We start from the raw sequence: 24,334 nt of genomic DNA, 5'->3' as shown, positions 1-24,334 counted from the left end.
TGGACTCTGCATGCGTAATGCGGAGAAGTTTAAAATTATTGCTATATTAGATATTGAGTAAAGGAAAAGTAGTAACGTATGTAGTCTGCAACAAAAGTTTGTTCGTTCTTGATGCAGTAACTTATAAAAGCAGCTTCAATAAGGGTTAATAATATGCAATAAGTTAGTATATGAAGAACTATAACTTGATTTATACTTTGAAACGTATTGAATTAAAAAGTTCTGTTACTCTCCGTTATATGACCTTATTTCAGTATTTTCTTGATATTTCGGGCTGTATCGTGGCCGTACTTCGAAGAGAACAAGAAAGGTTTAAAATTGAGATCAATAGATGAAAACTGGTCTTTTTTCTTCTTTTTTTCTTCTTCTTCAAGTAAGTGCCGCAACCCGGTCCGAAGTATCAAAAGAATATTGAAATAAGATCATATAGCGATGAGTACAATATTTTGGGGTTGTTAATAAGTAGATTCGGCGTAACTGCAATATAAGAATATAAAAGTGTTTCTCATAGGTAGAAAAGTTTTCTTTTTTCTTTCTTTTTTTTTTTTTTTCCTGATCGTAAATGCAAGGAAAGGGCAGCAAGTTCGTAACCTCCCCATAATATAAATGAATAAGAAATCTCTAATTTGGCCCACAGACGCATCCTTTTCTACATGTTCACCTTATTACCTTACATTTCTCACATCTATGGATCAGTCTGTTAATACTATATGCAAAAAAGTCTGCGGAATTGGAGGCAAACCAGGTTTCCACCGCATTAATGAGCTCTTCATTATTCGCAAAACGCCTACCCCACAAATGTTCCTTTATAATTGGAAAGAAGAAGTAATTGGATGGAGCTGTATCGAGTAAATGTGGTGGATGGGGCAAAAGCTCATAGCTATATTGACGCACAAGAGTGAGTGTTTCTGCTGCTTGGTGCGCCGATGCATAGTACGCTAGCAGCAATAGGTCTTTTGAGGAAAAAAAAAAACTTTTCTGCTTTGATAGCATCCTGTGTCTTTTGTAGCAGGTTCTTCTAATACGTTTCTGTGGTTGTAGCTTTTTTAAGTAATCAGGCAAAATTACGCCTTTGCAGTCCCAAATCACGGGCAACATGACCTTGCTGAATGAGTGCAACATTTTAGCCATTTTGGAGGTGGGGAACGAAGTATGTTTTCATGTTTTACTTATTTCTTTGGTTTCAGAGTCAAATACATATACCCAACATTCATCTATTGTCATTAGTCTGTTTATATAAACGTTCTTGTTCTTGTGATACAGGTTTAAATTCTTTTGTGCACATTACACACATTGCTGTTTTTGTAAAGATGTCAACAATCGGGGAACCCATATTGCTGCCAATTTGCTCATATGCAGAATGTCGTGTAGTACGTTGTGAACGGACTCCCCACTAAGGTTCACGTTCTTAGGTAAACAATTAATAGTCACACGTCTATCGTCAAGCACTAGCTGCTCAACTGTTATCACCACGCTGGGTCTGTAGCCATTCAAGGACGACCTTTTCTTTGGGTCATCCCGTAAACTTGTGTAGCCACATCTGAATTCTATCTTACAGCATTTTATTGTGTCCCAAAACGGACGTTCCTTACCATACGCAACTGCCATCTCTGTGTGTTTCGTTTGTGACGATTTTCTTTGAAATAGAGGAACCTAATCACAGCTCGGTATTCGATTTTGTCCAACATTCTGCCTCCGCCTAGTTTTGTAGCTGTAACGTCAATTCAGCAAACAGGAATGCTTTATGCCACAAGTTAACTCTCCACCACTGAGAACTAAGTTTCCCAAAGAGCATACAACAAGAAACTAATGTTTCAGAGCATATTTTACTGCTTGGTGTGACGTGATCGTTTGATTTAACAGGAAGGGTATATCAACAAATCATGGAACCCATTTCATGATTTTTTCTGTCAACAGTTTCCAAAAGAAAACAACGTCCTAGAAGTTTTGCTTTACGTATCTTAAAGGACTATTGATGTGCGTAAGGCAGAAGAGTATCGAACATAAAGCACAGACAACATTAGAGAATACTAAGTGGTAAAATTGTAATATTTTTTCTTTGATTTTGCGTTATTTTAAAGTGAGATGATGGGTTTAGAATGGCTCTAAGTCACGTATTCCTCTGGAAATCTCAACTAGATAGCTTTTTTTTTCTTTCTTCAATTATTCAGTCTTTCATTCTTTCTTCGAAATTTCAACTTGGGGAGTAAGAGTAGCATTTTGAAGATATATTCATAGATATTAGAAAAACTAAAAAAGAAGGGTTTACCGCTCGAATGTATAAATATGCGTGGTCGAAGATTTTTTTTTTTTTTTAAGTAAACAGATGTGTCAATAAAAGAGAGACAGTACTACTAGAAGATTACTTTATTATTGTTCATATTTATTTATTTATGCATTTTGGTAGTCTGTTACCTTACACTTTTGATTATTTCTGGAAGTTTCTCCAAGTGTAGAAAGGGTGGAAAACTTACTATTATACGAAGATAATCAAATGAAATATTCCACTACTTTACTGGAGGGAGAATGTTTGCTTGTACATTATTTTTCTACAATCCCCTCATAGTTCAGTGCACGTACGCCATTGGATGGGAAATGCTTCGATACCATGTAAGAAAAACTATTCCTCCGTCACAACTCGATGAGGCTGACCCGAACAGGGAACATCAATCAACAAAGACGTACCTTCTGTGAATTTCTTGCACTACTCGTAGACTTGTGTCGCTGTGACAAAGAGACGTCCCATACATCATTCTCCGATGAATATCAATCGGTTGTACACCTTCACTCCATAAAAATCGAATAACTCCAGGCTGTACCTTGTTGGTGCAAATGTATAGTGGTGCCACCATATTAAATCAGCTGTTACTCAGCTCCAAACTCATCTGCCGGCACTGCTTCGTACTACCAGCTCGGAAAGACGCCATGAACTGTGTCTACAAATTTCCAAGCGCCTGGGGAAAAAAAATCAATGGCACTTTTGCAGATTTCATTTGATTCTCCCCCATACTATTTTGACATTTCGTTACTTCTACAGTTTTGTGTCTGCCATTAGCTGTTGTAGAGTAAATAAGATTCAATCCTCTCCAATAATGCAACGTGGGACCACGTACATTTTTCTGTTTATCCTTATTAGCAGATTAAGAAGTTTATTACAAGTCTTTTCTTTTTCTTTCTTTGTTTTGTTTTCTTTTTTTTTCTTTCTTTGTTTTGTTTTCTTTTTTTCTTTCTTTTTTTAAGGGATCGACATAATCTGAATTCGTATCCTAAAATACGCCACCATACGTTATTTTTAGCCATCTAAGCAGGTAAAATACCGGTATAATACTTTTAACAAAACCTGATGTTAAAATCTTTCTCCCTACTCATTTCTCGTACTTTGCAAACGATGGGATTCTGCGTCATGCATTAAAAAAGTGAACGTTATAATAGTGAGGGATGTGTTTGTTTTTAAGAATATTTTTGAAAATAATTACTATAGTTATTATAATTACTATACTTACGCATATTATATTGTGTTGAATAGTGAGATCCAAGTATAAGTTGTTATTTTTTAGTTCAATCTTCCAAGTGAAAAGAAAAAAGTGATCATTATAGTTGAATTGTGAACACAATATCAGCATTTCTCGAACTTCTATTAGTCTATGTTCTGTAGACCACCCTCTTGTTCCCTTCAGAAGCAAATTTATCATTTTTTAAAAATAGTTTGGGTATATGTTAATAGTAGTACACTTCATTTTTAAAATAGTATGAAAATTCCCTTGATTTTATTTTAAAATCCTTCGAATCCTATTTTAAAATCCTTTTTTTTTTTTTTTTAATTTTTTTTAATAAGTAAAGACTACCAAAGTATTTTGTAATAATGCATCTACATAAGCTATTATAATTTATGTAATTTTTACCTTATTCAGTTGTACAGTGCATGTCTGTTAAGAGATTCTCAACAATAGTGTGTGACACACAGTTCACTTAATTTCTTTTTATTTTATATATTTATTTTTTTATTATTTTTGAACAACATTTAGTCTGAAAGGACCACAAATACATACTTCAAGGAACACATTGAGAAACGCTGCAGTAGTGGCATATCATGTTCTTAGATAGGAGTGAAAAATAGCTTATTATCTTCTGTGGAAGGCTACCATTTGCCTTTTAACAGTGAATCACAAAATTAAAATATTCGAATATATTGTCCAACGCATGGAACTAGTGTGATATTAACTGCAAAGTAACAATTGTTGTTAACCAGTCTTTTTACAATATAGACTGCGAAATCTCTGCATTTTGGAGAAATAGATTATTCCATCGTGTAATAAGTGGGTTTCACGCAAGCAAGCAAGCAAGAAGAAGAAAGGAAAAAAAAAAAAAAACCTTCATTCGTTGTTTTAGTAAAACTTTATTATCGTTTAAGTATACAATGCAAAAATAAATAAATAAATAAATAAAAAAAAAAAACATAGCAATGTTTAGACTTCTCACTGTTGGATAGTCTCTGCATCTTGGGAATGTTCTACCATTATGTTAAGTCTGAAGAAGGTTTTGTAAATTTTATTTTTTAAAATCCTATTTTTATTTATTTATTTATTATTTCTTCCTCCCTTTTCTTCAAACAATTGGCTACGCCGAAACTCGAACTTTAATAGCTTGTAATTTGGGAACCAAATTCTTAAATGCGTACTAAGCAGATCAAAGTCTGCAACTATGCTAATCAGGAATGCTTCCCAGCTATAAAGTGGGTTTCGTATATTCTGAACACAGATTTAAATAGCCCATCTGAAGATGTAACATATACGAAAGTTGTAGCTGCTAATGAACATCAGTAATTAAGTTTTGGTACAAGTGAACCTGCACAATAGTAAAATTTTAAGATAAATTTAAATAACTTCAAATATGTTTAAGCAATTGATAAGAGCTTGCAATAACGTTTTGAGTACCAAAGGGATTAGCCAAAATTATGAATATCAGTGCTGCAATACAGTGTTGCCAACTTCGTATGCATTTTTTAACTTTTCAAATGGCAATACGTCATATTATTAGGTAGATGAGATGATTATATACAGTGGCGATAGAGCTTTGATCCATAAATTGCAAAATAAACGAAAGTAAGTGATGTTTTTTGACGAAAGTAATTCCAAAGAGCACTATTCTAATCTCAAGTACAAAAATATATACACTGACTCAGCACTGTTGTCAGAATTAAAACTATATTTTTAAATACTTTTGTAAAATATATTCTGAACGGAATAGTTTCCAAACTAATATAACATATTTCTCATGTCAAAATATTTCAAGCATAAAAGCCGTAGGTTATAATAGTGAATACAGCAAAATAATCATTAACGAATTAGCCAGAGAGAGTGTGTGACGTCAAAAATCAGTAAAATAACCATCGTTCATCAGTTGTCACAGTGGTCTGCTGATTAGCATACCAAATTTCCACGCGGCAGACTAGATTTCAAATCTTATCCACTCCTTTTTCTTTTTTACAGTTTTTTTTTTTTTTTTTTTTTTTTTTAAATCTGGGAAGTAGAACAGTAGAAAACTTTCTACACGTTTGAGGCAACGTCAAGTACTGAAATCAAACAAATACTGTCAAAGTAATGGTTTTGCTGCCTTGTTATAATGGTAACGATTTTGTTGGAGACTTATTGCTATAAATATGATCCATTTCTAAAGAGAACTATATTAAAGAGTGAAAATATGCCGGTTGACAAAACAGTGCTATAAGAGTATAAATTACTTTTCAGTAACTTTACAGAATTCAGATCTGGTCCATTCCAATCAATGATCAAGGCTGGATCACTTTGTCTTCAAATTACTGTTAAAGTTTGCAACACTGTTAGGTATTGCACACCTATTCGTATTCAGTTATGTTGCCACCATTCTTGTGTATCTAAAGAATTCAACTGGAATATTCGGACACACAATAACAAAGGAAATGAAGTAACTAGAGCCTCAATTTCAGATCATAAGTATCTCCTTCTTGATGCATGATATGTACAGTGGAATGAAGATGTTTGAGAACCTCCCCATACAGCTGCTAGATGTAGCTTTTAATGCGATATCAAATGTAGCTTGAAACGCATTACCAACTACGTTGCTTTAAATAAATTCCATATAAAATGTATCAGCTTAAAGGGAAGTTGTTACTTTCGTTTACAACTTATCTTATTCTGCTTCTTTATGCATCCAAACTTCACACCTATGAATTACGTCATTGTTTGACATCTGTGAATGTACTACGTAACATTTCAGAGTAGTTGTCACTTTGTCATTTGAACACCCTAATTGTGTTGTTCTTACTGGAAGAAGATACTTTGTATTGTACCTTCTTCAAAACCTTCACATACTTTACTTATACAACTTTTACTTATATAACAACGTAGCAAAGTTATTACATCAATTTAACATTGCTTGTTTAATGGTACTATGTGACGATATCTTCCATAAGTAGGAAGTTTTCTACTGTTCTACAGTGTTTCTGTCGAATGAATTGAGTAGAAAACCAAACGAAAAATAAAAAAGGTTGGAGTTGGTAAGATTTGAACCCTAATCTCGTGCATGGGAATCTAGTATGCTAAGCACCAGACCATAGCGAAAACTGGTAAATAGTGATTTTGACGTCTCTCTCTCTCTCTCTCTCTCTCTCTCCTTCTATAGAAATGTGTTATATTAATTTGGGAAGTTTTTGGTTCGGAACATTCTTTACAAAACTATTGAAAAATAATGTTTTACTCTGACAGCATGTTCAGCCATTGTATATATTTTTGTACTTGAGGTTAGTATAGTCCTCTTTGAAACAACTTTCGTCAAAAAACATGACCTGTTTTCGCGTATTTTGCAATCTATCTTCTCAAATAACAAGTTTGCAACACTACTACATATTAGACATATATTTTTGTTCCCATTGTGTAGTCATTTTATGTACTTCATAATATGAAGTAGTGCAATTTGAAAATAATAAAAAAGCGCATATCAAGTTGACAGCACTACATTACTTACACTATTGATGGTGTCTTTCGATAACCTCTATAGCGTGTACAATTTTAGTAAGATTTCTTATAGATTGCTTAATATGTTTGAAGCTGTTTGAATTTATCTTGAAATTTGATCGTTGTGTGGGTTCATTTTTCCCCAATCTTTATTGTGCCATCATCACTTATGCTCATTAGTAACTAAAACTTTGGAATAAATTTCATCTTTCGAGGGGCTATCTAAATTTTTCAGAATATCCAAAACTCGTTTTACAGTTGAGAAGCATTCCTGGTAAGTTCAATAAAGATTGGATAAGTTTACCTGAGGATGTACAATATTTACTGCCCTTTTGGTATTGACTTTTTTTTCCTTTCATTAAGAACACTATCGTACGAATTCAACCGAACTCATCCGATTGAGATGAAACTTGGCATAATGGTAGACCTTGAACTGCTATATAAGCGTGTGAAATATTATATAGTGGGCTTCGGATTTCCGAGTTATGGGCGGTCAAATGTTTGGTCACATTTTCGGAAAAGAATCAAGCTTGGCATAATGATAGGGCTTGACTTGCTGTACAAACTTGTGAAATATTGTAGTGTGCACAAAGCTCTAAACCAGGCATGTATAAGTTGGAACAAGGAGTGGGCCAACCACAGAGGACTTATGACGTTGAGGGCCATACGAAACAACGTACAGCATTTTCACAAGAATTGAATAGCCATATTAAATTTATAAAGTCGTTCGTCGTACACTAATATCACAGGAACATAAAAAACTGTTATAACGGGAACTAAAGTATTTACTTACTGAAGAAAAGCAGAAACTTCTTATTTGTTTACCATTTTATTGAAACACTTGACCAGTTTGCCAATGTTAGGCGATACACTCTACACTGGATGTTCCAACGCGGAGGACATTTTCAAGGCAATCACATATCGAAGAAAGACTTCCAGGTCAGTTTAAGAGATTACGTAAGAAATTCATTTTCCCATAACGAGTCAGACGGAAAGGATTAAAGAGCTTAGTGGGCCGAGGGTTGGCTGTTGCATATAGCTGCTCTAAATCAATACACTGGACATAATAATTATTGTTAAAGTAGCAATTACAGGATAGACACACACACACACACACACAAAAAAAAAAAGCAAATGAAGGACGATATTTTTTTACGATAATGTGTATTCCAGTTGTACAGTAAAGTCAAATGAACGACGGAAGGAGAAACTATATAATTTGAAATAATAATACTTTAAGTTTTTCAGTGTAATACTAATTGAGGACTTTCTCCTGGTTGAAAAGCATTATGTAGAAAATTTCAGTACAGGAGAGAATAAGTACAAAGAAAGAAACGAAATAAAAAAGATAGCTAGATAGAAAAGTATGTATATATTACAATTTCATCAATATTTCTTACATTATAGTGTCCAGCATCTGAAATTTCCGATTTACTATAGAAATAAACTAATTATCCGCAACAAATCAGGAAAGAAGAAATGATCGAATCCAGAAAGAGATTATCTCCGCCCTTTCCTTCGCCCCAATTCGTTGATGTATCGTTAGTTACATTGTAGTTAGTAATACACGAGTTATATGTGTGGATGATTTCTTTCAGTTACTTGAATTATGTATGACACTCCGATACATATTCTATTACTGGCCTATTGACTTTATTGCTTTAATTGATATCAAGTGTTTCTTTTTTTTTTTCTGTGTATGCCTTGTATATGTATAAATTAAGAGTGGTATTTAATATATTTATTATTGTAGGTAATTAATCTGGTTACAAGAGTTGCAAGTGCTTTATCAAGCAGTTAACATGACACATACATACATCCATGATCTTCATGGAATTGTTACATGGACCAACATACTGAAGAATTTCATGGCATTGTCATCATTCAACATCACCATTTTATCAACATCTGCAACACACTACAATGAAGCCTCTCATCGTTCATTTACTGCTATTCATTTCATTTTTGTATATTTTCTTAAGAGCAAAAGGCTTACTTTTCTGACCATATTGTAGTAGTAAAGCAAGAAGGTTGATTGAAATTAACTAGGGACGGTGAAGTTTGTGTTGTCAAATTTGGGTGCAATTTGCTATTATCTTCATTATTTGTAATGTTCCTCTGTTAAGTGTGAATGAAGTCATTTGACATCGAACAATTGTGGTGTATAAAACTGACATATGATATGTTAATGATTCTTCTCAGTGTAGATCATGCCTTCAACCTTGATATTGTATGGACTGTCTCGAAAAGTGTTAACCATGTAATGGAGTGACTTCAGACAGTAGGGAGGGGGAGGGATGATCTGCTGTAAATTATTTTGACATTTTTGAATATCCCAGCTAGTAGTGGGAGAGATTGTTTTCGTATTCAAATAAAGAGCTTACAATTACGTAAAAAAAACTTAACACAGCAAAAAATGAGGTGTTAAAACAACATAAAATGACTACCAATTTAGCGGGTTACTTCTGTGTTAATATAACACTAAACACATCGCCTTCCGAACATATCAGAAGTAACTAGTTAGTAATTATCAGTGAGAATTTGAATTGGATTTTATTGCTTGCAGTAAGGAAAGTTTTTCGCGGTATATTTAACATTTATGCCAAGTAACGAATAATGTAATATGTTTTGCTGTAATAGGTCACGAAAATAGTTTTGTAAGCCTATGAATTGTCTGACGACAGTTACATGAGTAGCAGTGCAGCCATCTGTTGTTCTTATATCCTAGCACATAAGAAAAACGTAAGAACAACAAATGGCAGAACTGCTACTTATAGCCTGTCTCAGACGGGACTGAAGTAAGGCTGCGATTCACGATCTAAAATTTACGACCTTACTTAACGATCGTGTGAGAAGTAACTTTCCCTTAGTTCAGGTTGAAATTTTCTGCTGTCTTTTTTTGGATCCTGACTTGCAAGAAATAGAAGCAGTTTCTATTTTCTTCTGGACTTCCATACAACTACCAATCAGAAAAGAGTAGCGCCTGACGACATTCAACTTTATTCCTCGCTGTAATTTCCAAACAATGCTGTCTGCACAAGAGTAGCATTAATTATATTAATAGAGTCGTATGAAAAATATGATTTTTTTTGTATAACGTGAGGCACAATTTATATTATTTTAAAAACCTGCAAGAATAAAGACCTTAGAGAAGGTATGCAGTGAAGTAAGTAGTGTCTGCCCGAACACTACAGATGTGAACAAATGTAATTATACCTTTTAAAAGAATAAAAATAGGTGATTTAAGTATATTGTGCAATTTGTATACCAAAATATGTAACATGTTTAAAAAAGTGTGCAGGTTTACTTTTGGCGCACCACTCGAAATAATTGTTCAAAAAATAGAATTCCTTAACTAATTTCCTTCTTATTGTTTTCTAAGTGATTTGTGCTGGGCGACATGAAAATATCCACATGGCATAGTTAAAATTCAAGGGGGTATCATAAGCAATTGTTAAAAAGTTATAATTTTTTTACTATTTGCGTATAAATACAGCGTCCGGGTCCATGCATAAAAACTACAGCCCAAAACACAAAACAACCTGCGCTAGGTCGCCACTAGAAAGCACGAATGCTATCTAACTGAAGCTGGAGGGCCCGAGTGTTAGCGAGGAGGTGCGTCAGCGAAGGTGGGTATCCGCATAAACGCGGGTTGTGAAAACGAATGGGTTTTGGCAATGATACGAGTTTCAGTAGCATTTGTCATGGTTTCATACTAGTAGCGTTCCACTTGTAAACAAAATACAACTTCTGTACACTTGTGCAGAAATTCATCGCCCGTGGAAAATAGTTTGTATACAAGCATCTTTCATATGAACTCGCTTATTTTATCCGTCGTAAGGTACTTGTAATAATCCTACACTTATAAACAAAATTCAAATGTGGTGCGCCAAAAGTAAACCAGAAACAGTATCAATAAGAGTTAATTGTCATCGGTGTTGTGTGGCCTTCGTGCAATTTTAGGGAACAGCTTTACAATGCTGGCACAATACAAAAAGTCTGGGTGTAGTGCATGAGAGGAGCGCCCGGCGCGGTATAAGTTTACTGTATGGGCTATGTGGGCATTTTTTGTGGGTAGTAAGCTGAGCGGATACACTCAGTACCTATACTAGAAAATCGCTCTTTCTTCTTTATTTTAGCTTTCCGCGCCTGATAACTTCCCTCATTTACATATTTGGACAAGTCATTTGATTTTCAGTTCTACAATCTGGTGGATACAAGGATCTACAGATCTATTTCAGCTGATACAGACTCCCTCATGTTCGTATCTCACTGCCGAATTTTCGGAGTTACTAATTTCAATAGCGTATGGAATTCTGAATAGTCCATTCCGTGAATTTTTTTTTTTTTTTTGGTAGGAACGAGGATCTTCTGCAAGTAGTTCATTATTCACCACTGAAAATACAGTCCTTTCCTGTGCATTATTGCGGCGAAAAATTAACTTCCTGGTCCAGAATTTCCTCCTCTCTCTCTCGTTTTTTTGCGGGAGGGGAGGGCGGATTTTGTGTCAACAACAGAGCAGATATCGCTGCTACGGCTATTTCATCCTCTTCGGATGAACTCATATTGTGAAATAGAAAAACAATAATATTTACAATTACGACAGTTGATTGCCCTGTGCGTAACACATTCTTCAAGTTTTTTTTTTTTTTTTTTTTTTTTTTTTTTTTTTTTTTTTGTCTGTCTGTTTAATACAGCGATCACGAGAGGCTTTGCTGATAAAACCTACCTAGTTTTAAGGATCGTCTGAGACTCCTACATCATCTCAGGATAAAAGAAATTGCATAGAAGTTTGAGTTAAGCAACACTGTCAAGTTGTAACCTGTATTGAGGCCTTAGTTCAGATCCGTGTGCGACGGGCTTTATGTAACTATTGTCATACAATACGTAGGTTTACAAAACTATTTTCCTGGCCGATTACACAAAACATAGTACATCATACAAAGCAGAAATGCTATTTTTTTCTTTCTTTTTGATTTTTTCAGTGAAGAATTGATTCAGTTTAACTGTACATTATTATAATCAACATACACATTGTTGTCTAACAGTGTTAGTTATTCATTCACTTTTGCGATTTACTCACTACAAATACTATATTTCAATTTTTGGATGTTGAAATTGTGTATTTCTTCTGGGGTTCACTTGATTGAAACACTGAACCCAAGTGGAGTAAACCAATTATATATGCAGTTGAGAAGTAAATCGTTCACAGAAGTTTAGAAGCTCTGTGGGAAAACAGCAGAGGAAAAGATTGGATTGCAATTCCTTGATAGTATTGTATTAAGCAAGATCGCTCTATAGAAGTAGGCAGGGAAGACTTTAGTCAATTAACAGGGAATAAAGAAAACCCTCTCGAAATAGTCTTCTATCACATTGTTACATTATGCCTGTAGCTGTATTACACTGCATTTGTTATGGATATTTCCACCGTAACACTTGCAGAGGAAACAATTTACTTGTTAGTCATATGTTAATGAACATGAGGACAATGTTATACCTCTACGCACTGAAATACGAAAACAATTTGATCCAAATTCTAGCGTATTGACATAGTCTTGTCTCCCAATTTACATATGTGACAACCCAAGGTACAATATAACCCCGATTTTTACATTCCATTTAACGAAAGATTAATGTGGTCCCGGGAAATGACGCTGTATATATAATGCATTTAAATCCATATTTAAGGAAAACTACATTAGTAAATTTCCCGGATTCAACGAAAGTAAATGTGGAAGAAACATCATTATTAAATATAAAATACAGTTAATATACATCACTCACGGGACGCCATATTTAGTAGAATCTATAATAAGATATTTGTATATTGATATTTCGATAACTATCAACCAAAACTAGTATCAATATTACAATATTGTGAATAAGAGACAATAGTGTTAGCAGGTTTGTTAGCTTTTTACTTTGATGTTGTTTGATCATTTTAACATTGGATTTCAGTGCAGTATTTTTTAGTCTTGGGAAGGTGAAAACACTGATAATGTTTGTGTTTTTTAAAAAGCAATAGGTTAGATATAATGGTGAATCATTCAGTAACCTGTTTCCAGCAAGAAGTTTTCTATATTTATTCAAAAATATTAATTTTGTAATGATTTTAAAAGAACAGTTCTTAAAAATGCAAATCAAAATCATTCAAATATACTGCTTTAGAAACACAAGAAATGTGTTAAAATATTAGAATTCGTTATACATCTTAGTGAAACTTTTTTTTAAGGATGTAGACTAGCTTGATATCAAACCCTAAATAAGTGGAAAATCCCATCCAATTAGAAAAAGTCGTTAAATAGGGATTATACTGTAATTGAGTAAAATAAATATACTTTATTTATTGTTAGAGTAAAGAAACAACAATCACTTGAGTCTCCAGGTAAATATATATCACGTGAGGCTTTACTTACTTTCGTTGAGAGAATCCGAGAATATCGTTTTAGAGGCCATCTATTCAAGTTACCAAAGTTAATTTGCTCTAAGACCATTATTATCATTTGTGCAAAGCTATTCAAAGTGTGGAAGTATTAGACTTCGAAATAATTATGATTATAATGACAAATGATGGTACTCGGGTTGTTTAGGGATTCTAAGAAAAATCGTTGTCAGCAGAACCTTACAAACAAATTAATTGTATTAGAAGATACTATGGTTGCTAAAACTTATTTTTATTTACTAATAAATATAATACAAGTAAGCAATAATAAATAAAATAAAGAATTTGAAACTGTGTAATCTACCATAAAAAATGAAAAGAAAAAGGAAGGACAATTCGTTGAATGTCATCGAGCCTTCACAAAAATATAGTCATATTTTAGGCAACTGTAGCTGATAGAAACAATATGTAGTTTCATTGCTTTTCTCAGTGTTCTAAATTCTGTTATATTTCTTTATTTATTTTCTATAATTCAGCTAAACGTAAAATTATGGTGAGGAGACAGATCCCTAAGGAGGATTACGTCACGGAGATATAAGCCATCGGCTGGTTCACAAGGTAGTGAAAAAAAAAAAAAAAAATGTTTCTAACTAACTTCAGATAATAAAGTCTGTGGCCTACCGTTGTTGTAGATTTTCTTATCAAGATGATAACTTTCATTATATGACCAAAACCAAGATGAGAAACTGAATAAATAAGTAAATAAAATTATGCATTGTAAAGGCCTCTCCAGCTTAATATACGTCCTCTGGCGTAAGAATTACTATTAAAGTGCCAGCTGTGTGACAATGTCAGAGAAATATTTTGGCTCGTGTTCTTCCAAATGTTGAGTACAGAAGTGTAATGTATTTGTTTTTTGTATGTGAGTTACAAAATTTTAGACAAACCAGAAATTAAATGTTTGTTACAGATGGAAGTTTCATCTCATGTGGTTTTTAAATCATTTGTATTGGCTTGGATGTTATATTACATGTCCTCATTTTTCTTTAGTAGTTTCATTCCTTTCAAAGAAATATGTTTCATGACTTCTAGTTTGTATTATCCTGAGCACATATATATATATATCTGTATTTCTAATATGAAGTGAGTGTGTATATATATATATAAAATTTTATGCCTATGTTTTGTATTAATTCATCCGTACATAACTCGTATTTGATACAATTATTAAAAATGCAAATGGCTATCAAATTATCCTTCCGAGTTTCGTATTTTGGAAAATAAATTATAAATCGGGACAGACAGACACTTGTATATTAACTTACACAATACTATCGTAAAGGAGATATCTTCAAAAACAATAACGATTTTTATCATAGGACTTAAGGTGTTGACAAAGAAGAAATAAATATTACGTTTAAATTTTCTCCGAGCGATCTACGTAGAAGTCTATAAATATTTTAGCAGTGGGTATGGAGTGTATGTCAGTCTTTAGTTCCTGATTTATCATTGACGTTTCTGGAAGACATCGTGATTCTCTATCTGTGCTTCGATACCGACCCTCTTGCCGCCTCTGTTTTACATTCACAGGTACGTTAATGGAATCTAGGCTCGAAATAAGCACTATGTTCTTTCATCTGACTGTGAAAGACCGAGTGTTAGATCCCTGAGGAAGTAGTTTAACATATATTTTGGGCAAATGAGGGACGTACAATTCGAACCATATGTGAAGAACATGTAATTACATACGTTACTATTTGTCTAAAAATTTACATTAGCTGAACATATGTTTGAAAATTATCATAGAATTATATTGTAAGATACGTCTGTTTAGCAGCAGATCAATTCTTGGATGTAAGGAATAAGAGACAACTGAGAAAAAGCTGCGTGCCAACAACGTTAATAAGATCTTTGATTTGAATGACATTTTTTTTCGTGGCACCTCTATTAACGAGGTTTCTGATTGGCACGGATCGCAATCCATGTTGCCAATATAATCTTAAATTAACACTGATTACTACTTCTTAGTACTATTATTGTAACAACCCAGCTGTTACAGCTCTGGATCATACTCACTACTTAATATTTCCCCTTCGAAAGTATGTTTTTCTTTACCGTTCCAAGGGATATTTATTTGCAGTAACTTTAACCCAAGATTATTTATGTCCGTTGCTTTTTTACGTGCAAATTTTATTTAAATGTTAACTAGTTTGCAGTGTTGATATGAATAATATTATGTGTTGCGAGAAGTCCTAGTCTTAAGAAGACGGGGACTTATCCAATTGTATAATGTATCTCGTTAACCATTATGCTCTATGATCTGATACATAGTTAGAAAAGGCAAAATACATATTATCATAAATCAGTTTTGCGTATAGAATTGTTTTTTATTGTTTCTAGTAAAGGCTATTGTGCTTCTTACTGATTTATGGTCAGTTATTTTGATTACATCTTAATTTGCAAGGGGTATTCTAATTTTCTCTTTCTTTGTAAAGAGGAGTTAATATAGATTATGATCAGTTCTCCTGCAAAGAGTTAATAAGGGTAAGCATGTAGAGAATAAATAAAATTGTTATCCTATTTTACACATATAGAAATATCTATACGCTAATATAAGAAAATACTTACCATAAAAATAAAATATTTCAAGTGTTGTTTCTTTGAACTAACGCTTAAACAATGCCCTAATTGTTAATCTATTTTAAAATTATAATCTCGTAACTATAGTGCTACATTGTTTACTTTAGTTGAGGGTTGCATTCAAAACGTCAGGCATTAAATAAATCATGACTTGGAAAACCAAAAATCTTAGATCGTACAGCTGTGTTTACAATCATTCATTTGATAATTGGTCTCCAACTAAAGGAAGCAAGTGTAAATGATTGGTAGAAAACTGAAACCAGAAACTTCTGTCACAATGAGTTTCTCAAGCATTCAGGAAGAAAAACAAAAGCAAGGTTCATATAATTAGTTTTCATTCATTTTGCGCTATGAACCAAGATTAGAGAGTACAGTAGACGTTAAAGAATGCAAGTACTACTTTACTCCAGCGTGCATGTGTGTGTGTGTGTGTAATTTAATTTGAAGGAATTCATAACACAATATTTATTTGTTTGTTGTATAGTTTTTTATAAATGGAAGTGGGATATATTCACATTTTATTCGATGGAACTTGATTACAATGAAACAACGAACTGGTTTTACCTAGTTTAGGAGGCAGCGGAATCATTCACCTCTGATTGGCCCATCTCTTATTCTGTGTCTGAAGTCACTCATTTTACATAGGAGTATGTAATTCTCTTCTGAGAAAAAAAAAAAGAAGAAGAAAAGAAAAGCTAAGCAGAATTCGAAATTATAATACAGAAAATGTATTGAACTTTGTGAACTTCGTAAAAAGTTCAAAAGGATTTTGGCATGAGGCATCTTTTATGGGCTCTTGATAGATTGTGCATTTTTATTTTTAATTTCTGTGTTCAGTTTGAAAAGGAGTCTGTTTGACTGAAATATGAAGTTTTTTTAATTTATGTATTATTTTTTATATATATAGGGGTCTACTTTTATTCTTGTGCTTATTATTTAAAATAAATTCTAATTGCAAGGTCGAGAATTTTCAAAGAATTAAGAGTAAGATAATGGAGTTAAACAGATGGAGAGGAGCTCTTTTTTAAGCGATTTTTTAAAAAAAATATTCGCTACAGAGTAAACAGAGCGTTATATATCAATTTACATTATATATCAATTACTGTCATTAATAGGACAACTATACAATTAATGCATTCTATATAGTAGCTTCTCTTAAGATTGGTTTGTCGGGTTTTAATATTAAAAATAAGAGAGACATTTTTTGGAAATTACTGGCCTAACCACCCAAAGTTCACGTAATCGATAATGACATTATAATTTTAATATGTGTGAATATATACGAAATAATTGCACCCAAATATATTTTAGTGTAATACTCAAAGTAGTATTACTCAACTAGTAAAAAGGAAACTTAGTACTTTGGGCATTTAGTAAACAAGGGCATTTATACTTTGATTTCATTTAATACTTACAAATATTTGAAAACGTCTAACATGCAGGTTTAATTATTTTGCAAGAATCTGTAGTTGAAGTAATGAAGATCTTAGTTGTAATGAAACAGAGTTTAGACATTAATGTGTCTTAAACACACACACACACACACACACACACATATATATATATATATATATATATATATATATATATATATATATATATATATATATATATATATATATAAAGAGATTGTGAATAAAATGAATAAGAAAGCTCGTAAAACAGCACATACCATATCATGTCGTCTAAATAGAGAGGCGTAAAGAACTTTCAATTATCACTCTATCGTAGCACAGAACTTACATTTTTATTTTATACCTGCTTTAAAGCTTTTATTTTATGTACTTGAATATCCCAAAATTCATGTAGTCAATCATCCTCTCATTCTGAAATTCGCTTATTTTGGTTGACACAATTAGGCGTTCGCAAAACATTAGAAAATATATGCATTTTTTCCTTATTTCTTTCAAAATGTTTCTTTCTTTCGCTCTCTCTCTCTCTCGAAGTGAATTAAGCTTAAGGAGGCCACATAATATATACATAACCACTCTCATAACTGAATAACCAGGCTGTAAAAGAATCACTTTTCCTTACTCAAGGAAACTCCTTTCGTAATAGTATTTTTATTGTATTGGTTTGCCATACTTTGTTATTCCAAATTGTTGAGAACGTAATGAAAAAATAACTATTTTGCAACATATCTTGAAATATTTAATAAAATTTGTGGTGTTTTCTGGATGCTCTTCACTATTAAGCAAGCTTCGCTAAATTATCTATAACGATGTAATAAACTTGCAAGTAATTTTTAAACAATGAGTAATATCTTGAAAATAATTTTAAGAGAAATATTAATAAGGTGATAACTTACTTCCTTTGTCAAAGATCTGAGAAAACAATTTTAAATTGGTTCTTTCTTACTGTTACTTCACCTTTCTTTCCTTTCGATATTATTTGTATGTTTTTGTTGCTATTGGTTATGAATACATTAAAGTAATGAATCAGTTCATAAATTGATCCATTATAGTACGAGTTAGCATTTCCGTTTTTTCTTGTAAGGGCACTAATACTGAAGTGGTATAAGCGCAGAGGTACATAAAATTTGTTGTTTATTGCTAAAAAGAAGGCGTAAGAAGAAATGAATGTGATGATTTGTCTGAAATACTAATGGTTTTAGAATTTATTGACAAAATTGTTTCAATAATAGGGAATAATACAGTTTCCGGGGACGGGGTATTTCCAGCGATTGCGTAGATGCAACATATGTATCAGTCAGCTTGTCGTGACAAACGAAAGCGATTGGTACTGAAATTCATACGCGCTACCCAGTATACATTCCGGGGATTAGGTGTTTGTAGCAATTGCACACATGCAACATATATATCAATCAACTTGTCTTGACGAGAGAAAACGATTGATCACTTCCGGTACACAGTAGTACCTAATACAGTTTCCGGGGGTAGGATATTTTCAGCGATTACACACACAATACACATTGCCTGTTTAGTTCAAGAGAAGCGTTTGAAAGTTTTGAAACGCGGTAAGACGACTTGGCGGAAGAACGACACAAAGTGCTCTCTAGCTCCCAGTTTGGAAGCATATCTGTGAAATTTTTACCAGTGATTGACATCAAGATTAGCTTTCATTTTGTGCCCATAAGTCAGTAAGGGCGATTTTTGAGTTATGTCACTTGAAATAAACAGGCGATATGTATTAATGTGTGCAGTCGTTGGAAACATTCCACTCTCGGATACTGTACCGGAGAAGTAACCAATTCCGGTACTGATCGCTTTCAACGCAAATTGATTGATGTATATGTTGCATTTATGCAAACGCTGGACCTCCCCCCCCCCCGAAACTGTATTGGGTACCATGTACTGGAAGCGATCAACTCCGATACCAATCTCTCTCTTTTTTTTCCCCCGTCAAAATAAGTTGGTATATATGTCACTTTGCGTTTTAAATGCCATCACAATTAAAATTTAAATATCGTGTTATGTCCATATAAACAAGTCTTTGCAGCAATTACCGTTTTTTGGTCCCATTGCGATCGCAAAACATGTAAGTTGCTATAACCACTTCGTACATCCAATGGCATAAGCGTAGTTCGTATATTTATAATGTTTAAATCAATTAGTGTGGAAATTTTGTGTCCTATGGATTGAAATAGTGTGATTGTCGCATCCTTCTAGTTGCCATTGTAACGACCATTTTCTTCTCTAAACAACACGGAATAAAAACTTAAATGCAAAGCGAAAATAGTGTGCTATATTGTGTATAATTGCTTATCCTTACGGTGGATTACATGGAAATAGCGCGTACATTAATTATGCCATTTCTACTTTATTATGGCACCTGTAAACACAAGTTCTTTAATTGTGACTCTTTCTTTTGAATTACTGGATTTTACTCGTAAATTATCCGAACAGTGGTCCTCATATTCTTAATCTGTACATTTTTGCACTAGCTTCACTTCGTCTTCAGAACGTTCTATAATTGTAAATAATTTTATGGGCATTGGTCGTGTTTATACAATAAATGCCTCTTTAGGTTGCATAGAAAAAAAAAAAAAAAAAGGTAACGGAGAGGAAATGACAGCATCACTATTTCAGTCTATTCTCATTGTGCTTTCTTGCAGTTCAGTACGTCATATCGTAAAGTTCGCACTACGCGTCCGTTCGTGAAACATCGTGATGTATACTCGATCAGAGGTTAAAAATGTTGCCAATAAATTTTGACAAGGTTCTACTTCATAAACGGAGCGTATTTTGACGTATATTAATCATAACTTTTTCTTTCTTTCATTTGGTATAGCAAATAATCTACCCAAATTTAGCAATGTAAGATATGGAATTAATAGTTCTGAGATATGAAATAATTGAAGCATAAACTGGCCGTCCCATAGTGTGCCAAAGTATTTAATAATCACATTAGAAGCGTGTAGCTATAGATAATTTTCACTGAAAATTTTCCAGCAAATTTGTATTTAGTCTTATAAATAGTCTAATTGAAGTTTATTTGTAATAGTTCACCTTATAATTCAGTTATGCGTCTCTCTAGTACAAAATTTGTTATTGTGTAATTTGTAACCGTGTATCTACTATGACCAAAGTGAATACCATTATTCTTCGCAAAAGTTTTGAAGTAAACGGAAAGGTGGTGACTGTGAGTAAGATTATCGATTTTTAGCCATTCAGAATAAAGAATAAAAGCGATGTAAATACACTAAGTACGTAGTTAAAATTGGTAGGTGTTAAAAATGAGGAAATGATTGAAATTGACAGAAGTGTTACTAATAAAAAGTTTTATCCATGAATGCACTGCTTTATAAATATTTAAAATGTTGAATCTACAAGTAAGTCAAGAGAATTATTGATCTTTCGTGAATTTTAAGTATTTAAAATAGACCATAGTTGTAGTTTATGATATTGTTTTTAATTTTTCGTCCAAGTTTTAAGGAATATACTTACGTATGGACAGATATTGTGGCATCCTATTCTAACAAAGGTGTTTCTTGTTAAATTTACGATGTTTATTTTTTTATTGTTGTATATAATATTAACAAGGGAACTAAAGGTTTCAATTAATATTCATTAAAGATTTTAGTTACGTACTTTTTATTTAACGTTCTCTTTGAACCCTAGACTTTTGTACTGTACATTTCGGAGTATTGGCCCGTGTTTGTTTAAGAAATGCACAGGGTAGATAAAAGGTATGGCCAACGTAAGAGTTACAATTTGATGAGTTCTAAACATTGTTTTATAATCTAAATATTGAGTATAATTTAGTTTACAATTAGCACATGTAAGTAGTTGCTAAACTAAAATATGTACATTTTTTAACTATATAGGCAACAATAGAGGGTAACAGTGGTACATATATTTCGTACTAATAAGAATCTTAAATTATGAACAATTTGGTATTGCTAAAAGTTTCTATAACAAAAGTACTAGAAAGCTGATTTATAAATGGATATGTCTTTGTTATCTTTATTATTGTTATATTATTTCCAATTTTAAATCTAATTCTTGGACGCCACTGACTCGAATCTTCGGTGCTCCTAGTATTTCATTAAGCTATCCTTCCAAGACCATGTAAATGGTGGAATTAGAACCAATGTTTTAAAATAAAATTTTAGAATATTTCTACTTTTTACTCTGACAATATGTTCTTAGGGACCATTTAATACATTGATTTTTTTAACTTGCATTTAAGGGGTTTAATGTAGCAAAGACTGCAGCGTTTTAACATGGAGGCTGAATTTCATTTGAAAATTAAATTTATAAGAGCTTATCCAACTTGTTGTCAAGTAACTAGATTGGGTCACTGCGAGTGAAACTCTCTGTAAATTGTATTGAGAATGGACTCGGAAATGTAAATGTAATTAGTACTTGGTAACATGCTCCTCTAAGCTTTTGATCAGTGGCTTTCCACCCCCCCCCCCAAAAAAAAAAAAATTGTAGAGTAACAAGGTATGACTGCAAAGGATGTTTCCAGCTGAATTAAAGAGTCTTGGGGATGCAAAATCGGGGAATTCGATATCAAGTTACGTAAACATTTGAAGAAAATAAAATCCAATCCAAGTCAAAATGGACCCAATTTCAAAAATTTATTCTATGAAATCCAATAAACATATGTTATTGTGAGACATGTCTTAAGAAAAGTAAACTATCAAAAGTTTTGTTCAAAAATATCACAAGTGTTCTATGTGAGTACCCCGCGTTACACAGCACACATCAAGTCAATAGCCTTATCTCCTGCCAAAGCTGTAATAGCAAGTTGCAATCAATATTAGTAATGGCTGCTGTGATGCCGGCATGCAGGTTATTCAACGTTGTTGGATGTGGTGGTACATAAGCATAATCCTTGACAGAGCTCCACGTGACGAAATCACATGGAGTTAAGTCGGGGAACGAGGTGGCCGTGATCTTCCGGTTCAGCGCAATTTTGCTTAACTGTTCGCTGCTGACTTTTAGCGGTAGAAAGTGGAAACTAAACTTTGAAAGTTTAATCTTTCGCAGCGCATGTCTCACAATGATTAGATTTCACAGACTAAATTTCTGAAATCGAGTCCATCATTTTGACTTCCCCTGTATAGTGATGGATTTAGTTGAAAACACAATAATAAACTAAGATAGTTAATGAAAAATCTTTATTGAAAGTTAAATTTTCGCGGAGAGTTATTGGTTATGCTGAAATATTATAGTACAACTTTTCCAACGCGTTTATACAGAACTTTATCCAAATTGTAGTTGTTTTTCATTTATTAATATCCCTGAAAAGCCACCGGTGTCAGACGAAAGCTTGGGGGGAAAATTTCAAGTAAGTTCTTGAATTTAACATAAATACAAGGTATATAGTAGTAGTACCTTTATTTGTTGTTTTCAGGCAGTTGTCAATTTAACATAATTTACAAATATTCTTGTGTATGTGTTAAGATGCTTCATGTGTTTCTAATAATTTAATGAGGGCTTCATTTAATTTTATCAAATAAGTTTGCAATTAATTAGTTGCCATAAATAATGATATGTTATGAGGTAAACGTTATTTACTAAATTAGGTAGCTTATATCTAGTCTTGCTAGTCGAATAGTGTGCTTCTAATCATGTCTTAAAGACAATAAATAAACAACTTTATTTAAAAACGATTGTTCCAAATAAGCGTTTGAGATGTGTATATTTGCAATTAATTATAGATGGGAATTTATTAAGAAACAAGACCAGTGTGTATTGGAGAATTTAGGATTATTGGTAAATAATTTTTTGTACTTAATTATTTTGTTCTTTGAATTTAATAGTTTTCCTTTTTGTGTGTTACATTTATTTTGTCGTTCATGAATTAATGTGTATTTATAGACGCACAATGTAATTATAAATTTCATAATATATAAACCTATAAAATTATTGTTTTACTTCATTTTGGGAGAAGAGGGGTTATGCTTGTCTGCTAATGGACTGTTTCGCATGTCGTGTACGTTTTTCCCCGCCTGTGGTGTAAGGATTGTAGCGTTAAGAAACGGTCCTTTTTATAATTTTCTACTTTGAATAACAGTACTCATTAACGCAATGGTTCCCAAACGGTGTGTTGCGATATTTTAGAATTCAAAAATCGTGAAGCACTTAATAATTACCTAAAATCAATTTTGAGACAGAGCTCCTTCGTGGTAAGTGGTTAGCGTACACGCCTTTGGCGTAGAACACCTGGGTTCGATTCCCGGCGGGAGCTCGTGGTTCGGATTCCATGTTAATCAGTTAAGTCCACGTCTCATATAGCCTTGCTGCTGAAAGAGAAGCTGAACTCAAAATCAACTCAACTTAATTTTGAGACAGAGTGTCTCAGTCAACGCGTCCAGTGGCAGCAACAATGCTCTGTACTACCTAGAGGCATTACTTTATAGAAACTTATAATCTTACCCCATTATAAATTTATATTATTAATAAAAAGAATCAAACAAGTGTGTTGTGGGCGTTCAGGAAATTGTGTCGTTAGTTAAAAAAGGTTGGGAACCATTGTATTAACAAGTTATAGATTACTTACATTCTGTAACGTTCAATGGCTAGAACTTAATGAGTGTTGTTTTGCGAAATCGTATAGCTTACGTGATTTTTGGAATCCTGAGAAATACTTTTCTTATAAGGGAAAAGTCTTACATGGTAACTGAACACCGGAAAACACATCCGAAACGAGAGAAAAGTAAACGAAGCTCTTGATTTAACGGACATAATTTGACTAATCTAACAAGTAGCTAGGAGAAAGAAATTTGAGGCAAAAACTTCGACCAGATTTATGACATGGCGGAAGTTTATACCACTGGTTATTAAGAAACAAATTCAATGGGAAAACTACGTGGCCCTGTGGGGCTTTAAAATGTCTCGACTTTTCA

General features: G+C 33.0%; 1 protein-coding gene across 3 annotated transcripts in view; it reads left to right on the top strand.

Moving 5' to 3' along the window:
- LOC145664198 (uncharacterized) overlaps positions 1–14,419 on the top strand; it is a 39,942-nt gene extending 25,523 nt beyond the window's left edge. For 2 of the 3 annotated variants that reach the window (XM_081730638.1, XM_081730637.1), the window contains exon 6: positions 13,911–14,419. In XM_081730638.1, the coding sequence (XP_081586764.1) occupies positions 13,911–13,972 (62 nt within the window). In that variant the 3' untranslated portion in view covers positions 13,973–14,419. Of the gene's footprint in view, positions 1–8,745 lie in introns of all 3 variants that reach the window. The other variant, XM_081730639.1, reaches the window with a different exon arrangement.
- The last annotated feature ends 9,915 nt before the right edge of the window (positions 14,420–24,334 follow it).

This window comes from Thermobia domestica, chromosome 11 (assembly GCF_964235325.1).
Source record: "Thermobia domestica chromosome 11, izTheDome1.hap1.1, whole genome shotgun sequence".
Lineage (NCBI taxonomy): Eukaryota > Metazoa > Arthropoda > Insecta > Zygentoma > Lepismatidae > Thermobia > Thermobia domestica.
Note: the sequence above shows the minus strand (reverse complement) of the source record. Positions and strands in the feature narration are given on the sequence as shown.